Source organism: Trichechus manatus, unplaced genomic scaffold, assembly GCF_000243295.1.
Source record: "Trichechus manatus latirostris isolate Lorelei unplaced genomic scaffold, TriManLat1.0 scaffold00054, whole genome shotgun sequence".
Classification (NCBI taxonomy): domain Eukaryota; kingdom Metazoa; phylum Chordata; class Mammalia; order Sirenia; family Trichechidae; genus Trichechus; species Trichechus manatus.
This window is the reverse complement of record NW_004443990.1, coordinates 16,120,124-16,141,127: the sequence shown is the minus strand read 5'-3', so window position 1 is coordinate 16,141,127 and position 21,004 is coordinate 16,120,124. Positions and strand designations below refer to the sequence as shown.

Sequence of the window (21,004 nt, the reverse complement as noted above, 5' to 3'; positions counted from 1 at the left end):
CTGCCCCATAGGGTTTCCAAGGAGCATCTGGTAGATTCGAACTGCTGACCTTTTGGTTAGCAGCCAAGCTCTTAACCCGTACACCACCAGAGTTCCAATAAACATGTATCATTTTTTATAATCAACCCCAGTAAATTAATTTTGAAAAGACAATATCTGACGACCCAGCCCCTACCTTTTCTGCAGTGCACCTGCCTCCCTCCCACCCAGGTATCCACTTAACCACAAGCCTCTACTATTCAGCACTGCAGCTATCCTTGACAGTCCCTTCTGCTGTCTGGCCTCTGTGGATAATGCTACAGTCCCTTTGGATGTAGAACAGCAGCCTTCCCCCTCATCCTCTGAGCTAGGGAATCTTTAGGCTGACTCTGAGGGCTCCCTTATCCCCAAATTTTCAGTCCTCTCCTCCAAGAAGACCGATATCTCAGCCACTCATCAAGAATGACCACGCAGTCCCCTGAGAGGCTCCCAGGCAGTGGCCAATGGAGTCATCATCACGATGTCCACATCCAGCTCAGAGCCAAGCCAGCTACCACCTCTAAGGGCCCCCAGTGTCCCAGGCCCCCCACAGTGGCCAGTACTGAGAATGGAGAGGGGAGGGAATGAAGGGCAGGGCAGAGAATGGCTGCATTCCACCACCAGGCAAACTAGGCCAAGTCTGACCTCTGTCCCTAACTCCCCTTGTGACCTCAGGTGAGTCGCTCTCTTTGAGCCCCATCTGTAAAATGGGAACAATACCTGTCACAGATATTTCAGTTAGCAGACTGACATAAAAAGGGCTTTGTTCTCTGCCCAGTGCTCAGGCTATGAGGGGGCACTGGGTCCTGTTTTTGTGCAGCCTAAACCCTTGGCCATGCTTAAGAGACAACTCATTCTGACCCCTTAACTCACATCCCAGCCTGGACCCTGGGCACCCATACCTTGGAAGTGGCCCTGGGTGTCCGTGGCCAACCACACAGCCAGCACCAACCAGCTCAATACCTGAGGAGCACCCAGTAATGAGGACAGTTCTGGAAACCATAGCAGGCAGAAGGTTGCACTGGTCCCTGCCTTCTGGAGTCCTGAACTCAGAGAAGCAAAATCTGCATACCTCCCTAGCCTGGGTTGCATAAGTTCCTCAGGGTAAATACCCAGGCAGAAGGGTGGAGGTGGCTTCTCTGCCCACCTCTGTCTGCCATGCTTGGCATCAAGCTCCCCAGCCTGGGATAAGCTGAAGCTGGGGGGGTGCCCTAGTCACAAGTGGCTGCAGGGCTGCCAAGCCTGGCCCAGGGGCTAGCTGTGTGGCTGGATCTTCTCAGGGTCACCTTAGGACGAGTCTCTCAACCAAAGAATAAGGCTGCAGAAAAGGGAGGAACCCTTCAGGGGAGGACCTCCCCTTTGGGTCACTATGGCTCTCACTACACCTTAGGAATTCCACCTGGATGTCTGCCAGGCAGGGGAAGTAGGATGTACCCAGACCTGGGACTCAGAGCTGGGTTTAAATCCTGGCTTTCCCTCCAGTGTGTGATTTGAGGTAAGTCTCCTCATTGATCCATCGGTTCCCTCACCTACAAAAAGAGAGCCCACCACCTCATGCTCGACCACTCTCAAAAGATCTGGGGAGAGGCTTTCCATTTAAAAAAAACTTAGAAAAATCATAGAATTTTCAAGCATTTGCAAAACCAGAAAGAAGTATCTTATTTTAAAAATAAAGCTGGGACATCATGTCATTTTACCTATAAAGACATCAGAATGTATCCTAAAAGAAAAGAACTTTCTAACATAACCACAATATCATTATCATACCTTAATAAGTTAACCATCCTTCTTTTATATCATCAAATATCTAATCAGTGTTCAGATTTCCCAGTTGCTCATTGTATTAGTTCCCTGTTGTTGTTAGGTGCTGTCTAGTTGATTCTGACTCATAGCAACCCCATGTACAGCAGAACAAAATGCTGCCTGGTCCTGTGCCATCCTCACAATCATTGCTACACTTGAGCCCATTGTTGCAGTCACTGTGTCAATCCATCTTATTGAGGGTCTTCCTCTTTTTCGCTGACCTTCTACTTTACCAAGCATGATGTCCTTCTCCAGGTCCCTCCTGATAACATGTCCAAAGTGAGACGAAGTTTCACCATCCTCGCTTCTAAGAAGCATTCTGGCTATACTTCCAAGACAGATTTGTTCATTCTTCAGGCAGTCCATGGTATATTCAGTGTTCTTCACCAACACCATTAGTTCTCTAGGGCTGCCATAACAAAGTACCACAAACTGATGGTTTAAAACAATAGAAATTTATCCTTTCCCAGTTCTGGAGGCTAGAAGTCCAAACTTAGGGTGTCGACAGTGCCATGCTCTTTATTGTCAGGACTCAGAACTGTACACTCAAGAGGGTGGATCTTACTGTGTTAAACTGTATCTGAACTTACTACATGAAAATAGAATCAATTTATAGATCAATGGAACAGAATTGAGACTCCAAATATAAACCTTTACATTTCTGGTCAATTGATTTTCACAAAGGTGCCAAGTCAATTCCGTAGATGAAAGAATAGTCTTTTCAACAAATGGTGCTGGAACAATTGAATATCCACATATCAAAAGATGAATTTAGATTCTTATTTCACACCAAACACAAAAACTGATTCAAAATAGATCACAGACCTAAATGTCAGAGCTAAACTATAAAATTTTAGAAGAAACTATGGGAGAAAAATCTTCATGATCTTGGGTTAGGCAATAATTTCTTAGATATGATACCAAAAGCACAAGTGACAAGAGAAAAATTGATAAAATTTAATTTAATTTTAACTAAAATTTAAAAATTTTTTGCTACGAACAATACCATCAAGAATATGGAAAAACAACCTATAGAAGGGGGAGAAAATATTTACAAATCATATATCTGATAAAGGACTTGTATCTAGAATATATAAAAACTCTTACGAGTCAATAATAAAAATAACCAATTAAAAAATGGGTCAATGATCTGAATAAACATTTCTCCAAAGATGTACAAATAGCTAATAAGTACATGAAAAGATGCACAACATATGTTTGAGCACGTTTGCTCAGGCTTGCTGATTGTTGTTGAGTTGATTCTGACTTATGTTGTTGTTGTTAGGTGCTGTTGAGTTGGTTCCAACTCATCACGACCCTATGTACAACAGGAGGAAACGCTGCTCAGTCCCGCACCATCCTCACAATCATTGTTATGCTTGAGCCCATTGTTGCAGCCACTGTGTCAATCCATCTCATTGAAGGTCCTCCAATTTTTCACCGACCCTCTACCAAGCATGATGTCCTCCAAAGACTGGTCCCTCCTAATAACATGTCCAAAGTATGTGAGATGAAGTCCCGCCATCCTTGCTTCTAATGAGTTCTACTCTGGTCTATATTCTGACTCATAGCGACTCTATAGGAGAGAGTATAACTGCCCCATAGGGTTTCTAAGGCTGTAATCTTTACTGGAGCAGGCTGCCACATCCTTCTCCTGCAGAGCAACTGGTGGGTTCAAACCACCGACCTTTCAGTTAGCAGCCAAGCATTTAACCACTGTGCCAGCAGGGCTCCTGCTAATGGGTACAGGGTTTCTTTAGTGAGGACAAAAATGTTCTAAAATTAGATTGTGATGATGGTTGCACAACCCTGTGAATATACTAAAAATAGTTTAGTACACTTTAAGTGGGTGAATTGTATGGTATGGGAATTATATCTCAATAAATTTGTTTCAAAAAAATTCCCCCATTAGCATTTTACCTAATGGTTTTTAGCAGCCATCATTTCATTCAGGGTTGCAAAATGATATTCTAATTTTATCACTTTTACTGCATTTGTTAGCTGGAATTCTTCTATAATGAAAAATCTTCCCTCACAAATGATTTGGTTACTATGAGGAAGTTAAGAAAAGGCAGGATAAATGCTTGATTCTTCTCTTTATTTAGCAATTTTTAGTTAAGTTGGTTCCCTAGCATCTTCCAAAGGTGACCAGTGAATTTTTCTGTGTGTTATCATGAATGAACTCATGGATTTTCATGTATGTGGTGTTTTAATCCATTAGAGTTATTATTTTTGTTTGTTTATGTTGTCCCATTTTTAGTCAGTTGTCCCATATTTAGTCAGTCAGAGTCTATTCAACTCGTCTCCTGACTCCTTTTGGCATGACCCTAGTAGTCTTTGATAGTTTCTTGCTTTCTAGTATAACAAGATGTTCCAGGATCATCTTGTACATTTCTTGCCCAGACCTGGAATCAGTCATTAATCCACAATCTTAGTTCCTTTCAGTGGGTAATGGTATTTAGAGACCACAATCTGGGCACTAGGGGTGCTCATTGCTATTGGGTAGTCATTCTCTTACACTGAAAATCTTGGTTTCTATTTTTCTTTTCTTTTTTAATGAGACAATGAATGTGAACAGGATATGAAGGGTGAAATGCTGTACTAATATAAGGACTTATTACCTCACCGCTTAGTCCAGAACTTGCTGAGGACAAGGGTGTTGTCCAACTCATCTCCAACTCCAGGCTCTGCCAGTTACTTCTCTTGCTTTATGCCTTGTCAGGAAATCTCACCTGGATGACAATCCTTTGCCCATTAATTTATTTAACAAGAAATTATTGGATGCCCACTATATACCAGGCTTCATACTGGGTACTGAAAACTCTCAGATGACTAAGACCATCCTTGCCCTCAACAAATATCCAGGCTGGCCAGAACATGGCCTTGATCCATCTGACACATTCACCAAGGCCTCAGCTTGTGCCCACCTCTCCTGGCCTTCTTCTCTACTCCAGTTAGTCAGGTTTTGGCAGGCAGAACTCTTATGTGTATCAAAAAATAGTCTTTATTGTCACTAGTATAAAACAGAGCAGATCAACTGGCCTCTCAGTCTGTACAAAGTGTGGGGCATAGGACCACCTGGGCTGCCCCGTTTCTCCCATAATGCCCTGTCCCAGAGAATTGCCCCAGGAGCTCCATGAAGGGGAGAGGGCCACCCCAATCACCTTCCCTTAAGGAGAGAAGTTGAGGGTGGACTAGGTGGGAGGCCTAAGGGAAGGGAAGGAGCAGAGGAGAAAACTGGAGTCGGGGAGCACTCCAATTATTCGTGATCCTGTCCTCGCCTTTTGCACCCCTCCGAGCCCACTCTATGAGCAGATGGGATGGTGAGCAGCCTGAAGTTGGGCTGAGATGCACGCCTGTTGCTGTGGTGTTCAGAGGGCCACCCGGGTACAGCAGTGGCGCAGCAAGCATGGCAGGATGCCGCGGTTCAGCTGGTGGAACTCCACGAGCTGCAGCAGGTCAGTGAAGCGGGTCTGGCCATCATCCATGCTGAAGTAAAGGCGGCCCTCCTCCTCACTCTGTGGTATGGCCATGGAGGGGGGTGGAAGGTCAGGGAGGGGTATGAGGCTTACAGAGCTCCCTCCTGGGCCAGGGCAGAGGCCTCAATTTCTTGTGCAAGGAGAGAGCAGGAGACCATAGACACACTGGGGGCCAGGGGAGGAGGGGAAGGCAGGTTGCTGGGAGGCCTGTGTCTCTACTGCAAGAATCTGGGGACTTGGGGAAGAAGGGGATTACTCACCGGCAGGATGAGATAATGCTTGACTTTCTGCAGGTGGCACAAAGAGAGAACAAAGCCCTGTGGGTTCCGCTGACTCTCCCGGACCAGGAACAGGCTGCCCAGAAATGGGGCAACATTACCCAAAGGGACGTGGCTCCCACATTGACACAGGGTCTCTCTTACCCCTGGGCCTGTTGCCCCACGCAGCACTGCCACTTACCCATCCACCAGGCCCTGCTGCCTGATGAGCCGCTGGCTCTCCTCGCGGGAAATATGTCCGTGGAACCAGGGTTGGGTGCGGTGGATGGCTGGGGTAGGGGGAGACAGATGGATAGTCACTCTTGGGGAGGGGACCCCCATTCTCTCTCCCCCAAGAATGCTCAGAGAAGCCAGGGTAGCCCCCACCCCTGCGGACTCTGGCCCTCACCCACCTGCACTGAGGCTCGAGCCTGAGCTTGGGGTGGGCAGGCTGAGGCGGTGGTTCGTCTTCTTCTGCAGATGTGGGGGACAGAGGGAAGTCAGGGTGTGCCTGGGGGTGTTACCCAGCACCTCTGGACTATAAAACCCCTTCCCCAGCTGAGGGGCCTCCCCTCACTCCTCTCTTCCTCCCTTCCACTCCAGGCAAACCCATATGGAAAGAAGGCCCCAGCACAGGCATGCAGATAAGTATATCCCCTCACCCTCCAGGCCTGGGCCTCCTCCAAGGCTGCACTCAGAGCTTCCCGGGGGTTCTCAATGACACGCCCAGCATGGCCAGAGAAGTCCATGGCCACCAGGGTGTTATCAGAGACACTCCTCTGGAGATGGGATAGGATGGGGAGGGCAAGGGTCAGAGGGGTCTCCCTGGGACAGGGCTCGGACGCCCACCCCAGACTAATACCCCCTACGCACACTCACCAAGGGCGGGGAACCCAAACAGGATGGGCGGAGGTGGCGAGACTGTGCCTGCTGATAATTTTTATACAGCTGCATCCCATACTAGAGGTGGGGAGAGAAAGAGGGCCTGGGGTCAGGTAGGTCCTGGGCGGTGGGTTGTGATAACCCCCTCAGACCAGGACTCCCCAAGAGGAGGGCTGTGTCTGCCCTTAGACGAGGAGCTTCCTGAAGCCAGAGCTGCAGCTCCATCCTTGGAGCAGGAGCTCTCAGAGAGCAAGGCTGTGATGCCCCCCTCATTCTGGAGACTTCCTGAGGGCAAAACTATGACTCCTCCCTCATGCTAGGGAGCCCAAGGGCAGGCCCAGCCCCACTGCTGCTCCCAGAGCCTCACCTTGAAGAGGCGAAATGCAGCCAGCCAGCAGGTACGGCTCTGCTCATCCTCACTACAGAAGATGCGGAGCCCCTTGTGGCCATTTCGAAGCTTGTTGGGCTAGGGGGAGATGAAACTGGCTGGTCCCATAGCTGCCATTAGGATCAGATGTCTGTCCCTGTCTCCATGGGACAGGGCAGGGCCCAAGGAGACTCCAGGAGGGCCAAGGCGCAGGGAGAGAATCCGGGTGTCCCAGAATGGAGTTCAGAAGCCCCAAGTAGTATCCCAAGGCCTGAGCACCTCCCGTCCCCTCCCAGGCTAGGGCTGGGACCCTCGGCATGAGGCCAGGTCAGATCTTCACCTTGACACAGAAGCCAAAGTCCGTGGGCATCCCATAGAGCTTGCGGCCCTGGGTCACCATGTACATGTTGGACTCATTCACGTCTGCCACGTACTGCAGGTGCCTTGGATCCTGAGAGCATAAGTGAGCAGGACTTGGTACTGGCAGGCCCTATGTCCCTATTGTCCCCTTAAGCCAGGTGGAAGGAACTCTGGTGGTGCAGTGGTTAAGTGGTTGGCTGCTATCTGAAAGGTTGACCGTTGGAACCCACCAGCCGCTCCGTGGGAGAAAGATGTGACAGTCTACTTCCATAAAGATTACAGCCTTGGAAACCCAATAGGGCAGTTCTACCCTGTTCTATAGGGTTGTTATGAGTCAGAATCAACTCTACAACAACGGTTTGGTTTTTCGTCTTTAAGCCAGGTGGGGAGATTCCAGCCTGCAGAGGGGCTGGGAAGTGCCTGAGGTCACAAAACAAATAGAAGCAAAGCCAGGACTTAAATTGCCTTTCCCACAGCTACTTCCTGGGGCAGGTAAACTGAGAAGCTGAGGGTCTTAGGGTCCAGGAGCCAACAGGAAGGGGCCTATCCTAGAAGGACAGGGGTGGGGTAACCCAGGGGCAGGGCCTGGGGCTGACACCCTCAACACCTCACCTTGGAGGTGCCCTTGGTGGAGTAATAGAGGCCAGACCGGCGCAGGAAGCAGAAGAAGCGTTTCCAAAGTTTGCGTCCAGACCCCCGCAGCTGCAGGAAGCCCTGGATCTCGGGGAAGCTGCCCGCGTTCAGGAAGTTCTGAGGTCAGAGGAGAGTAGGGTGGAGAGTGAGAAGCCAACACACCCCAGGCATTCACAGGACCCTCCTTTAGGAGAAAAGGTACTCCACGTGGATTTATCATGCCCATTTAACAGATGAAGAAACTGATGCTCAGGCAGGGAAAATGACTTGTCCACAGACACATGGAACTGCTGGGCTCTTTCCACCACACGGAGAGGGGCACAAGGCTTAAGGGTGAGGAAGCACTGGTGATCCTCAGGGGCCATGAATATGAGGTGAAATGGTGGGTTTCCCTGACCTGGATGAGGTCTTCATGCGACATGCTTGTGTTTGCATCGAGACAGCTGGAGACCATCTTTTCTGGGAATAGGGAGTGCTGGGGGCAGGAAGGGGTCAGGGGTCAGGAATCAAGAGTCCAGGCTGGGGATCAGAGTTTCCCAGCACCCAGACTCCCGTCACCATACTCACTGGTGGGTTCTTGAAGAGTTCATACTTAGCGAAGTTTTTCCGGAAGACGAAGCGGCTGTCTCCGCCAACGGGCCAGGCGGCCTGCACTTCCACCACAGACTCATGGTCCTCCAAGCCCCGCTCTGAGGTCAAGGGCAAAAAGCAGGGATCAGGGGAGACCAGCCAGCACCCCCTCCCCCACTGGATGGAAGGCAGGGCCTCATGGCCCAGGCAGCTCAATGCACCCCAACTCACCCAGTGCTAGATGAGGGTGACACTCCACTAGCCCCCAGTTCTCATCGCTCAGGGCATGAGCTCGCTGCACCAGCATTTCGCACACGTGGTGAGCTGTGGCACCCGCCGCCACCTCCACAGACCGGCAAGCCTCATCTTCACTGTACACCTTTACCACCTGTACCCCAGGGATTGTAGATACTTGGGGGAGGGCAAAGAGTGATTCTTCCCCTTCCCCCACCTGCTGTATCCTCAGGGAGACCAAGATCTTACCCATCAAAGTGGTTCTATATCCACCCTAGAGGTCACCCCCCATCCTGGCCTTCTCCCCTTTCCCAGGAAAACTCACGTGGGGGCGGCTGGCGTTTCGGGGGAGCAACCCCCTTGCACTGGAGGTGCCTCCGAGAATGGGGCTCTGTGAAGGAGGACTGCAGAGCTCAGGGAAGGGGTTGGGGATAGAGGGTAGAGAGGTTGCCCGAAGCTCTTCATCTAGGAATTTCCTGCAGTGAGGGGAGAGGGGAGAGGGCAGAGGGCAGGGGAGGAGTTGACTGCCAGCCTCTGTGTATCACCTGGGCTGACCTCCCCCACAGCCCCAGAGCCACATTGTACCTGCTGGCCGGGATGGGCACGGGCTGGGACCGATTCACCTCCCCAGACAGAGGGGCACTGGGGGGCAGGGGAGTCCCAGGTGGGGTCCCAGGGGTTGGGCACAGGTCTTCTGGGGAGCTGCTGAGCTGCGGTGGAGACAGATCCAGCTCCATGACATCTGAGGGAGAAGAGGGGGCTGAATGCAGTGCTCGGTGCCCTTGTCCAAGAGGACCAGACCTCCCGCCCTGGCACAGCTGTCAAGCTGCCCTCTGAGTTTACACAGCCCCTCATTGCTCCTCCTCTCCCCGGATATTCCCAGCAGCATTTGGGAAAGGACGAAATGAGCCCTACTTTACAAAAGAGGACACTGAGTCCCTGAAAAGGAAGCATTCTTGCCGCAGATCAGGTGAGTCAGGCTGTGGAACCTGGTGTTTGGACCCCAAGTCCAGTGCTCTTCCTTTAGCTAAGAGGGCCCCCACCCAAGCCTGGCAGCAGCAATGAGGACTCCGGGGCTCAGGTTCTCAGTGTCAGCACAAAGGGCCATTGCTTGGCCTCCAAGCATGGGCCACTCACTCCGCTGGGCTCTGCCCCAGGTTTTTCTGGCGCTTCGTTGCCAGACCCGGTTGTCAGAACCTGTTGTGGCAACGCCTGCCCAAGTGATGAGTGACGCACAGAAGGGGGCTGGGGGTGGGGAAGGGCAGGACAGAAACCAGGAGGGTGGGAGGGAGGGCAGCAGAGTGAGCCCTGGGGCCTTTGCCCCAGCAGCCCCTAAACCTGGAGTGCCCTCCGGAGCACTTCCTCCTTTCCTTCGTCAAGCCCAGTGCCGGTGCCACCTTCTCTGAGCAGCCTTCCTGGATTTTCCACATTCAGACTAAACGACTCCCTGTCAAAATTATGCTGTGGCCTCTGCATATCTCCAATTACTGTGCACCTGAGTTATCCACCCACAGGTCTGAGGGCACCCTGACACCCCTAGGCAGGGCCAGAGCCTTACCCATGTTTTATCACCCATAGGTGCTGCACAGGCCCCCAGGATGAGTCAGGATAGGAGAGGTGGGCGAAGATGCCCACTGGGTTAGAGACTCCTTCTCCGCGGAAACCATGCAGGCCCCCTTCGCCGGGCTGAGGCAGGGTGGACCTGGGAGAACTCGCCTGTCCCAACCAGATCCCAACTCCTTGCCCGCTCACTGGACATTGGGCCAGGCCAGTTCTATGAGGCTGCCTGGGTGGGGTAACTGGGACTGACCCCCAGAATGGGGCAGCACCTGACCCTAAAGTGAGGGCATGAGGGGATTTGGGGAACAGGTGAGACAGGGTGGGGCAGGGATAGCACTGCCTGGGGCTCTCCATTCAACCTTGACTCATCTGCAAACTTCCTGGCTTAGGAGAAACACAAACAACCTTGCCTCCACCACCATCCCCCAACCTACCTGTAGCCTGGGAGGGATGGGGGAGGCACAGGGAAGGGAACAGGATGGGGGAGAAGGAGGAGGATGCTGGGCCTGAGGTTGCTCTGACATCATCTCCTCCTCCCCACCCTTGGCCTATATCCTACTCCTTCAGTTCACCCTAGTCCAGTAGCCACTACCCAGCCCAGGAGCCCCCAGCCCAAGGAGAAAGGGAAGACCTGGCCTGGATTCAGAGGCCCATCTGGAGTGCAGCCGCCCTCCAGTGGTGCCTCCCACCCACCCAAAGCAGTGCTCAATGCGCCCTACTCTGTCTCTGGGGCTCTCATCCTGCTGCTGCCACCCACCCTTAGCACCCAGGACTCAGGTGGCCCAGGGGACTCATCTGGGTCACTCCTGGTGGCTGAAGCTCCTCCTAACACACTCTCACACCTCTCTGATTATCCTGCCCAAAGGGTAACACAGGGGCAGGAGCGGAAAGTCAAAACACTCAAGATCTTGGACAGATGACTCTAGACAGGCAGACAGGGCAAAAGGCCCCAGAGAGGACCAGGGAGGGGGCTCAGGGTCCCGTGGGGAAGTGCAAGATACACCTACCCTCGAACATAAACACCCATACTTTAACCCCAGGTAAGCACTTGACTACTAGGTTGGCAGTTTGAGCCCACACAGAGGCACCTTGGAAGACAGGTCTGGAGATCTGCTTCCGAAAGGTCACAGACTTGAAAACTCTATGGAGCAGTTCTACTCCGCACACACTGGGGTTGCCATGAGTCTGAATCAACTCAACTACAGCTAACAACAACACTTCAGCACCAAACACAATGCCTCTGCCCCCACGACCAGCTAACCTCTGGCAACCAGGAGCCTGGTGACTCATCCAAGGAGGGCTAGGTAGAGGGGCTGCAGGGCTATCCCTTCCTTGAAGTCAGAGACCAACAGTGGGATGGGGCAGGACCCAGGAATCCTGGAGGGCAGTGTTTGGAAGGCGGAAGGGGGAAAGGAATCTGAATCAGATTGGAGTCTGGAGTCAGAGGGCCAGGAGGGCCAACTCTAGACCACTCTGCCCTTGAGACCCTCTTAAGGAGAGAGAGGAATGGGACAGTCAGGACCAAAGAGTTGAGGGGGGAGGAGAAAGGGGCCCCAGCTATGGGACCTAAGCAGCCCCTCCAAGAGATCTGGGGCTTTCAAACAGGGGCCCTGGGAAAGCTTCTGTTGTAGAACCCAACCCCCCAAAATCTATTGTCCGCTCAACAATGCAATGCCAAGCCGCTCCCCCAACCGCCTCTCCTGCCCCGGCGGCTCCAGCTCCACCCTCTCTCCCGCCCTCCTTACCTCCTTGTTTACTTCCTGAATCTTGCCCCACCTGGCTGGCCCCAAGGGCGGGGGCTGGGCCCAGGGTTTAAGGCCAACAGAAAACAAGGCCACCTACGACATTTCCCAGGGTGGGGCAGGGGCCGGAGGGTCCGACCCTGGCCTGGTGGCGTGGAGGAGGAGGGAGGGCCCCCATTCCTCTCAGTACTCCGTGCCCCTCCCCTATCAGGATTTGTAGTAGTGGGGAAGCCTATCTATCCGGGGAGCTCTTCGGGTGCAGGGCCCAGGTGAGGAGGCGGGAAACCCCTAGGTGACCCGGAGTTTGGGGGGAGGGCCCAGGGCCAGGAGGCCCCGCCCACTCTCTCTCTCTCTCTCTCTCTCTCTCTCTCTCTCTCTCTCTCTCTCTCTCGAAAGAAAACGCCCAATGGGAGAAGGTGGGGCGGGGAGGTGGGGGGCAGCTCTTTTAAAGTTTAATTTGGGAAGAATGCTAGAGCAGCCGAGTATGTGGGGTTAATCATTACAGGCGGCTTGCCCTCACGGAGGCCCCCCCAAAGCAGAATATAGGGGGAGAAGGGAGAGCCGAGTCCAGGACAGGCCAGCCAAAAGGGGGCATTCCTGGGGGGCAGGAAGGTTTGGAGGCAGGTGCATTCTCTGTGCCCAATGTGCAAGGGACACCCAGGCCCTGGACCTCGAGTCGCTCCCCAGCCTCAGCGAACAGGACCACCTGCCCGACACACTTTCCGCAGCTTCCACTGCACTGCAGACCGCCCCCCAGCCCCCATCGTCCAGCCCTCCAGCCTTCTAATCCACTTCGCACTGAAGCCAGGAGGGACCCCATGGCGGCCCCGCGGCACCCCCATCCTTCCTTCCGAGGGCAGGAACCTGTGTGCTGGAGCAGACCCTCAGGTCTGGGTCCAGGTACCACAGTCAGGAAAGCTGAGCTCCAGCCATTTAGAGAGTCCCTTCCAAGTGGGAGGGGGGCCCATGGGGACACGTCTTGGGTAGAGACTCGGGGAAGTAAAAAAAAAACAAAACAAAACCCATTGCCGCCAGTCGATTCCGACTCATAGCGACCCTATAAGACAAAGTAGAACTGCCCCCATAGGGTTTCCAATGAGCGGCTGGTGGATTCGAACCGCCGACCAGGGCCCCTGGAGAAACCCAAGCTGGGGTAAAATCCGGCTGATCGAGGGAGGGATGTAAGGGCAGCTCCCCTCCTTGCGCTCCTTCTGGGTGTGTGGGGAGGGGCTTGTTTCAGCGGGAAAAGTAGTGTCTCACGGAGAAGACAATTTGAGATCTTTCTTCCCAACAGGTGGTTGGCTCAGGTGGTGTGGGTGGGGGGAGGGCAGAGAGGGAGTTCGGGAATGGGGAGGACAGGAAATGAGAAGAGGGGAGGATTGATGGCTGATGGTGAGGAGGGGGCGGGATGGAAGCCTGGGGGAAGAGAGAAAGTGGGAGAAAGGGCCAGAGTATCACAGCAGGAGGCAGCGTCTCCACACAGACCTGGTCCCGGGACCTGCCCGCGCTCCGTCTCCAAGATGAGGTACCCGAATTGGTCCTTACCTGGGCTAGACGTCGGTGCACCTGGCTGGCCACTGGTTTAGGGAGGGAGATGCCAGGCCCTTAACTACCTGACCCCTCCATTGCCCCCGCCCATGGCCTGACATCACCGAGGGGGGAAGGGGAGGGGGAGAGCCAGGCGACCGCCTGTCCGTCCACTCGGGCAGCCAGCCAGTGCCTAGCCCAGAGGCCGGCACAGCCTGGGGCCCTGGGGCCCCTGGGGGTGGGAGCAAGTTGTCGTCTGGGACCGATCTTGGTCCCCTCACCTGGAGAAGCCCCAGCAGGAGTAGCAGGACACCGGGTCCAAATTCTGGCTCTAAGAGCTCCGGACACCTGGCTTTGATTTCAAATCCACTCCGGCTTCTCTGCAGGTGCTGGGAGGGTGTCCAGACTTTGGACGTAGAAGTCTGGGGGAGCCCAGTGTGTACGGACTCCAGGCCCAAGGAAGCTAAAATTATCCTGGGCAGGTGGGGGCGGGGCCTGGGGGCGGGGCCCGGGAGGAGGAAGCAAAGGAGGAGGGGCGGAGACTCTCGGACCCGACGCGGCCTGGGATTGTTTGTGCCTTTCCTGGCCTGGCAGCAGGTGCCCGGGGAGAGGCGGGAAAGACAGTCGAACGGAACAGCCTCGAGAGCGAAGATCGAGAGCCCAGATTACTGGGAGGGAGGGGTTAGGGGCTCGAAAGTAAGGGAAAAGGCCCCCCCCCCACTTTTCCCCCACGCCCCCCAACCCAAAAAGCTTCCCTGTTTATTGGCGAAGCTAAGAGGACAGTCTACGGCTCCGGTTCCCACCCCCTGGGACAAAGGGCACAGCCAACGAGCGAAGCCAGCCAGCTGGGTGTCCAAAACATGGCCTGCCCCTTGACCTCTGGCCGGTCTGGCGACACATACTGCGCTCTGGCCCTTCAGAGCCTCCAGGGTATATCCTCCCTTCTGAGCAAAGTCCAGGGTCTCAGCTTGCCCTTCCGAAATCTAAGGGGTTAGGCTGGGTGGCACGGTAGGAGGCGCCACGGTGTCTGTGGAAAGCTCTGGCCCGGGAGCTAGCGGGACTCTCCGCAGAGGGCAGAGCGATCACTTAGTTCTCATGTTCAGCCCTAGGCACCGGGGACAGGGGACAGGGACTGGGGGTGCCGAGATCAAAGGCAACTGCCGCCTCTCAGCCTGATGGGGGTGACAGTTGGGTAAACTGTCCCTGGAGTGATAAGAGGTCTGCCCTGGGGGAACAGTGAGGAGTGGCTCCAGAGTCGACTTTGTCCAAACTGGGTTTTCCTTGAAGAACCAGTATGAGTGGAACAAGCAAAGAGGTGGGGGAGGGGGACAAGGTCACCTGGGCCACGGAGCAGCTTGTACAAAGGCAGAGTGGACAACTGAGTCATTCGTCCCATCATGCACTCAGCTAATATTTAAGTGTCTACTATATGCCAGCCCTATGCTATGCGCTGGGACAGTGTTGAATGACAAAAAGACAGGCCCCGCCCTTACCCTCAGGCAGCCCAATCAGGGAGAATCACATAAATAAAATAAAAATGGTGGGTGACAACTGTGTTGGGAGAATGACTAATACAAGGAGTCAGGGAAGACTTCTCTGTGGAAGTGACAACCCAAGGGGAAGCTGAGGGGGGCAAGAGGTGGGGGGAGGCACCTTCCAGGATGAAGGAACAAGTGCCACAGCCTTGGCAGGAAGGGGCAGAGGAGAAGAGAGGGAGACTAAGCCACACAGATAAGACCAGGCAGGTGAAGCAAAAGTGTGGAAGGTGTGGAGAAAGGCAAGTGCTTTGGATGACCTCAGCTGCTATTTCTCAAAGCATGGCCTGTGACCACGTGCCACCAAATCTCCCTAGGCTTGTGTAAAAATCAGATCTCTGGGCCCCTCCCCACCTACTGAATCTACTGAGTCTCCTGGACTGAGACCCAGGAATGTCTGGTATTGACAAGCCCTCAGGTGGCTGTTCTGCAAGCCACATTTGAGAGCCATCCATCCTGTCTGTCCAGACTGGTGGGAGCAGTGGGCAGAGGCCAGGCCCTGCAGAGTCTATCTGGGCTTAGGTGGAGGCAAAGGAGAGCAGCAGACTTCCATTTTGGAAAGATCACTCTGGATGTTGAAGAAGAGCTGAAGAGGGGAGTTAGACTCAGAGGGTTAAGTGCTATAGTATTCCATTTCTATGGCTTTCTGGAAAGGGCAGATCTGTGGTCGGGGAGGAGGCGGAGGCTCAACAGTAGAGGGGCACAGGGAACTGTGGTCTGTATCTTAGTTGTGGTAGTGGATACACAACTGTGTGTGTTTATCAGGACTCAGAACTGTACACTCAAGAGGGTGAATTTTACAACGTCTAACTGTATCCGAACTTATTAAAAAAAAGAAGAAGAAGAAGAATGGATTTCTCGGTCAATGGAACAGAATCAAGGGTCCATATATAAACCTTTACATTTATAGTCAGCTGATTTTCACAAAGGCACCAAGACAATTCGGTGGAGGAAAGCATAGTCTTTTCAGCAAATGGCGCTGGGACAATTGAATATCCACATGCCAAAAGATGAATTTAGATCCTTACCTCACACTAAGCCCAAAAATTAACTCAAAATAGATCATAGACTTAAATTTAAGAGCTATAACTATGAAATTTCTAGAAGAAACCATGGGAGAAAATCTTCATGACCTTGGGTTAGGCAGAGATCTTAGATACAATACCAAAAGCAGAAGTGACAAAAGAAAAAAAAAATAGATAAATTGGATTTCATCCAAATTTTAAAATTTTGCACATCACAAGTGTGACACCATTAAGAAAATGAAAAAACAAGGTACGGACTGGGAGAAAATATTTGCAAATCATATATCTGATAAGGGATTTTGTTTCCAGAATATATATTTTAAAAAAACTCCTATAACTCAACAAACAACCCAATAAAAAAATGGGCAAAGGCCTTGAACAGATATTTCACCAAAGAAGATATACAAATGGCCAACAAGCACATGAAAAGATGCTCAATGTCATTAATCACTAGGGAAGTGTGAATTAAAACCACAATGAGATACCACTTCACACCCACTAGGATGGCCATGATTAAAACTAAAACAAACTAACAGCAAGTGTTGGCGAAGATGTGGGGAAACTAGAACACTCATCTGTTGATGGTGGAATTGTAAAATGGTGCAACCATTGTGAAAAACACTGTGGCGGTTCCTCAAAAGACCAAACAGAGAATTATCATATGATTGTTGTTCTGTGCCGTCCAACTCAACCCTATATGGCAGAGTTGAACTGTCCCATAGAGTTTCCTGGGTAGTCTGTAATCTTTACAGGAACAGGTTGCCAGGTCTTTTTTCCCGAGGAGTGGCTGGTGGGTTCTGGTGGGTTCGAACTGCTGACATTGTGGTTGGCAGCCGAGTGCTTAATCATTGTGCCACCAGGCCTCCTTAGAATTACCATATGACCCGGTAATTCCACTCCTAGATATAGACCCAAAAGACTTGAAAGCAGGGATCCAAACAGATACTTGTACACACCAGTGTTCATTGCAGCACTATTCACAATAGCCAAAAAGTGGAAACAACCCAAGTGTCCATCAACAGATGAATGGATAAACAAAATGTGGTGTATCCATACAATGGAATGGAATTCAGCCATTAAGAGAACTGAAGTTCTGATACATGCTACAGATAGATGAACCTTGAAAACATTACACTGAGTGAAATAAGTCAGACACAAAAGGACAAATACTGTATGAGCTCACTTACATGAGTTACCTAGAATAGGCAAAGGCGTAGAGACCAAAGTTTATTAGTGGTTATCAGGGGCAGGTGAAAGGGGGAAAGTAGGAGTTGTTGCTTAAGGGGATCTGAGTTTCTGTCAAAGGTGAGGAAAAAAATTGGAAACAGATAGTGGTGAGCGTTGCACAACATGGTGAACATAATGTCACTAAATTGTACATGTAAAATGGTTGAAAAGGCAAATATTTTGTTATATATTTTTACCACGCACACAGAAAGACAAACAGCCCTATTAAAAATGAGCAAACTACTTGAATAGACATTTCTCCAAAGATATAGGAATGACTAATAAACACATGAAAAGGTGCTCAGCATCAATAACCATTGGGGAAATGCAAATTAAACCACAATGATGAGATACCACTTCACAGCCACTGGAGCAGCTGTAACAAAAAAGGAGAATGTGGAGAAACTGGAATCCTCACACACTGCTGGTGGAAATATAAAATGGTACAGCCACTTTGAAAAAGCTTGGCAGGTTCTTAAAAAGTTAAACATAAACTTGCTGCCCATACCAAAACCAAACCCCTTGCCATCAAGTCAGTTCTGACTCATAGCTACCCCATAAGACAGAGTAGAACTGCCCCATAGGGTTTCCAAGGAGGGGCTGGTGGATTCAAACTGCTGACGTTTTGGTTAGCAGCTGTAACTCTTAACCACTGCGCCACCAGGGCTCCAAACTTAGCACAGAACCCAACAATTTCACTACTAGGAATCTTCTGAAGAGAAATGAAACATATGTCCATACTAAAACATGTACACTAATGTTCATAGCAACGTTACTCAAAATAGACAAAAACTGAAAACCCAAATGTCCATCAACTGATGAATGGATAAACAAAAGGTGGTATAGCCTTACAATGGAATACTATTTAGCAATAAAAAGGAGCAAACTACTAATAAATGCTGTTGTTGTAGTTAGGTGCCATCAAGTTTATTTTCTTCTCCTAGTGACCTCATGTGACAGAGTATAACTGCCCCGGAGAGTTTTCTAGGCTGTAATCTTTACTGGAGCAGACGGTCAGGTCTTTCTCCCACAGAGCCTTCAGGTGGTTTTGAACTGCCAACCTTTTCATTGTGCCACCGGATCTCCTTCCTGATACATGCTATAGCGTGGATAAACCTCAAAAACACTATGCTGAATGAAAGAAGCCAGAAGCAAAAGACTACATATTGTATGATTCCATTTATATGAAATGTCCAGAAATCAGAAATTTAAAGAGACAGAAAGCAGATCTGTGGTTGCCTTGGGCTGAAGTTGCGAGTGTGGGTTGACTGCAAGCAGGCAAGAGGGAACTTTTCAGGTTGAAGGAAATATTTTAAAACTGGATTGTAGTGATGGTTGCACAACTGTATAAATCATCGAATTCTTAATTGAAAAAAAAAAAGAATAGTTTGAAGGGATGCCAGAGCGGAAAGACGTGTTAGGATACTGTGGTACTCCAGGGAGAGATGAGGCAGCGAGGTCTTAGGCAGCCTCCGTTTTCAGAGCTACAAAATGGGAATAATGATGCCGGCCCTGTCGTGAGAGGCTGGGGATGAGACAGTGGATGTGTAGGAGCTGAGTGCACGTAACGGGCGCACAGAGCCTGAGGCGCAGGCGCCCCAAAGACAAAAGTATGCAGGGAAGAGGCGGTCGCTGCCCTAGATTGGAAAAACCAAAACCCGTTGCAGCCGAGTCGATTCGGACTCATAGCGACCCTATAGGACGGAGTACAGCAGCCCCATAGGGTTTCCAAGGAGCGGCTGGCTGGTGGATTCGAACTGCCGACCTTTTGGTTAGCAGCCAAACGCTTAACCACTGCACCCTAGATTGGAAAAGGCACAGTTTAAAGCTTCCGGAGTTATCAGTACCTGGAGTAATTTTAAAATGCCATCAGTATGTGAGCGGGAAATAGCAACTAATATATACCTGTCCCCATCCAGGTCCTGGAGCCTTGGATGGCTGCTAACCAAAATGTCAGCAGCTCAAAGCCACCAGCCGCTCCTTGGAAACCCTGTGGGGCAGTTCTACTCTGTCCTGTAGGGTTGCTATGCGTCGGAATCGATTGGACAGCAACGGATTTGTTTTTTGTTTTTTTTTTTTAATATCCTCAGGCCCCGGGGCCGCTTGCCCCACCACTGTCCCTTCCTTTTGTAAACTGGAAAGCGTTTTGTAGTCTAAATTATTTCATTAGATTAAATAAGGCCGTGAGGTTCGGGGGACATCAGGTCCGGGGCAAACCCGGTCCCTGAGAACCCAGCCCAGGTAAAGCGGTCTGCAGCCGGCCCAGCCCCGAGCCCTGGACGCGAAGCCACGAGCTGGGGACTACAGTCGAAACACAACAGCGACTGCGGCCGCCAGGGGCGCCCAGGCACAGCGCTCAGCCCCGCCCCGTCCCGCCCCGTCACGTGCCCGCGGCGTCGCGTCACACCCGGAAGCAGCCGCCCGGGAGAAGCCGGCAGCGATGAACGGGGAACCCGGGGAGATATCCTTAGCGCCCCCTCCCGGGGAGGTCGAACCGGGCAGTGGGGTCCGCATCGTGGTGGAGTACTGGTGAGCATTCCCCGCTGGTGGGAGACCCGGGCCAGATGGGGGTGGATCCACGAGAGGCCTTTCCCTCGAAACCCCAGCCGACCCCAGATCCCTTCTCCCCAGTGAACCCTGCGGCTTCGAGGCGACGTACCTGGAGCTGGCGAGTGCCGTGAAGGAGCAGTATCCTGGCATCGAGATTGAGTCGCGCCTGGGGGGTACAGGTGAGGCCTGCAAAACACCTGCTGAGTCAGTCTGTGTTCTAAATCCCCGCTCTACCATTTTCTAGCTCTGATATTCGCTGTTTCATATAAAATGTCCAGCAGTGTCTGGCACATAGTAAAATGTCTAACCAACGTTGAGTCCCCTTTCATAGGTGAGGAGTCACAGATGAGGCCTCTAGGGAAAAATCCATGAGACTCAAAAAGTAAGTGTGGAGGGGAGGGAGCCCATTGGGTGATGAAGCTAAGTTTAGAGGAGGGACACAGGTGAGATCTCCTTTAGGTCCCTTTGGGTTGGCCCAAGGTTGGGGAGTGGCTTAAGGAGCTACAAATGAGTCTCTAGTAGGGCCGATGGGGGACATGAAGGAGCATGTGTGAAGTCTAAGGGATTGGAGGCCCACCCCTGACCTCTGCCTTCACCATACCATTCACTCGTCCATTTATTTAATACCAGGGGCCTTTGAGATCGAGATCAATGGACAGCTGGTGTTTTCCAAGCTAGAAAATGGGGGCTTTCCTTATGAGAAAGATGTGAGTACTTGCAGTGTTGGAGGACCCTTGGGTCACCCTGCCCCTGCCTTGTATCACCCAATTCCACATCTCTGCTTTTTAGCTCATTGAGGCCATCCGAAGAGCCAGTAATGGAGAACCTCTAGAAAAGATCACCAACAGCCGTCCTCCCTGCGTCATCCTGTGACTGCACGCGGTTCTGGGGTCCAAGTCTTGGTCTCCCTTTCGGTCTTGATTGGGGTTCCCCCCTCCCACGTCTCCCTCCCTCCTTACTGAGCTCCTGGTAGCTAAAAGAGCCTGACCTCCACTTTGCGCCTTGGAGCTCCAAGGGGGAATAGAAGCTTCTGTGGTCTTGGGGATGGGAGAGGGACTCTCCCCACGGACATTTCCACTGACACCTTATACGTCCTTCCCAGGATCAGTGCCCACACAAGTCCAGTCCCCGCCCCAGCTTGGCAATACTTCTCAGATGCTACTGTAGTTCTAATTTATTCTCCTCCAGCCTGGGCAGTGTCAGCTGTTGGCAATAAAGTGACACAACAAACAGTT

The 21,004-nt window shown here is 51.7% G+C and overlaps 2 protein-coding genes across 3 annotated transcripts; one reads left to right on the top strand and one right to left on the bottom strand.

The window, feature by feature from the left end:
• Positions 1 to 4,807: 4,807 nt before the first annotated feature.
• Positions 4,808 to 9,385, bottom strand: GRB7 (growth factor receptor bound protein 7). 2 transcript variants are annotated; one of them, XM_004378039.2, is made up of 14 exons: positions 9,189 to 9,385; positions 8,929 to 9,079; positions 8,601 to 8,757; positions 8,367 to 8,488; positions 8,197 to 8,274; positions 7,779 to 7,916; positions 7,147 to 7,257; positions 6,807 to 6,905; positions 6,437 to 6,517; positions 6,220 to 6,336; positions 5,971 to 6,031; positions 5,760 to 5,847; positions 5,561 to 5,654; positions 4,808 to 5,339 (listed from the first exon to the last, which is right to left on the bottom strand). In XM_004378039.2, exons 1-14 carry the CDS (start codon positions 9,338 to 9,340, stop codon positions 5,193 to 5,195), a joined length of 1,596 nt encoding a protein of 531 aa, XP_004378096.1. In that variant the 5' UTR covers positions 9,341 to 9,385; the 3' UTR covers positions 4,808 to 5,192. The 2 variants fall into 2 exon arrangements, with proteins under 2 accessions (XP_004378096.1, XP_004378097.1); XM_004378040.1 differs by lacking the exon at positions 5,760 to 5,847 and having other exon boundaries at positions 5,085 to 5,339.
• Positions 9,386 to 19,628: 10,243 nt separating this feature from the next.
• On the top strand, positions 19,629 to 20,987 carry MIEN1 (migration and invasion enhancer 1). The gene is made up of 4 exons (XM_004378038.2): positions 19,629 to 19,748; positions 19,851 to 19,948; positions 20,400 to 20,476; positions 20,559 to 20,987. Exons 1-4 carry the CDS (start codon positions 19,660 to 19,662, stop codon positions 20,640 to 20,642), a joined length of 348 nt encoding a protein of 115 aa, XP_004378095.1. The 5' UTR covers positions 19,629 to 19,659; the 3' UTR covers positions 20,643 to 20,987.
• The last annotated feature ends 17 nt before the right edge of the window (positions 20,988 to 21,004 follow it).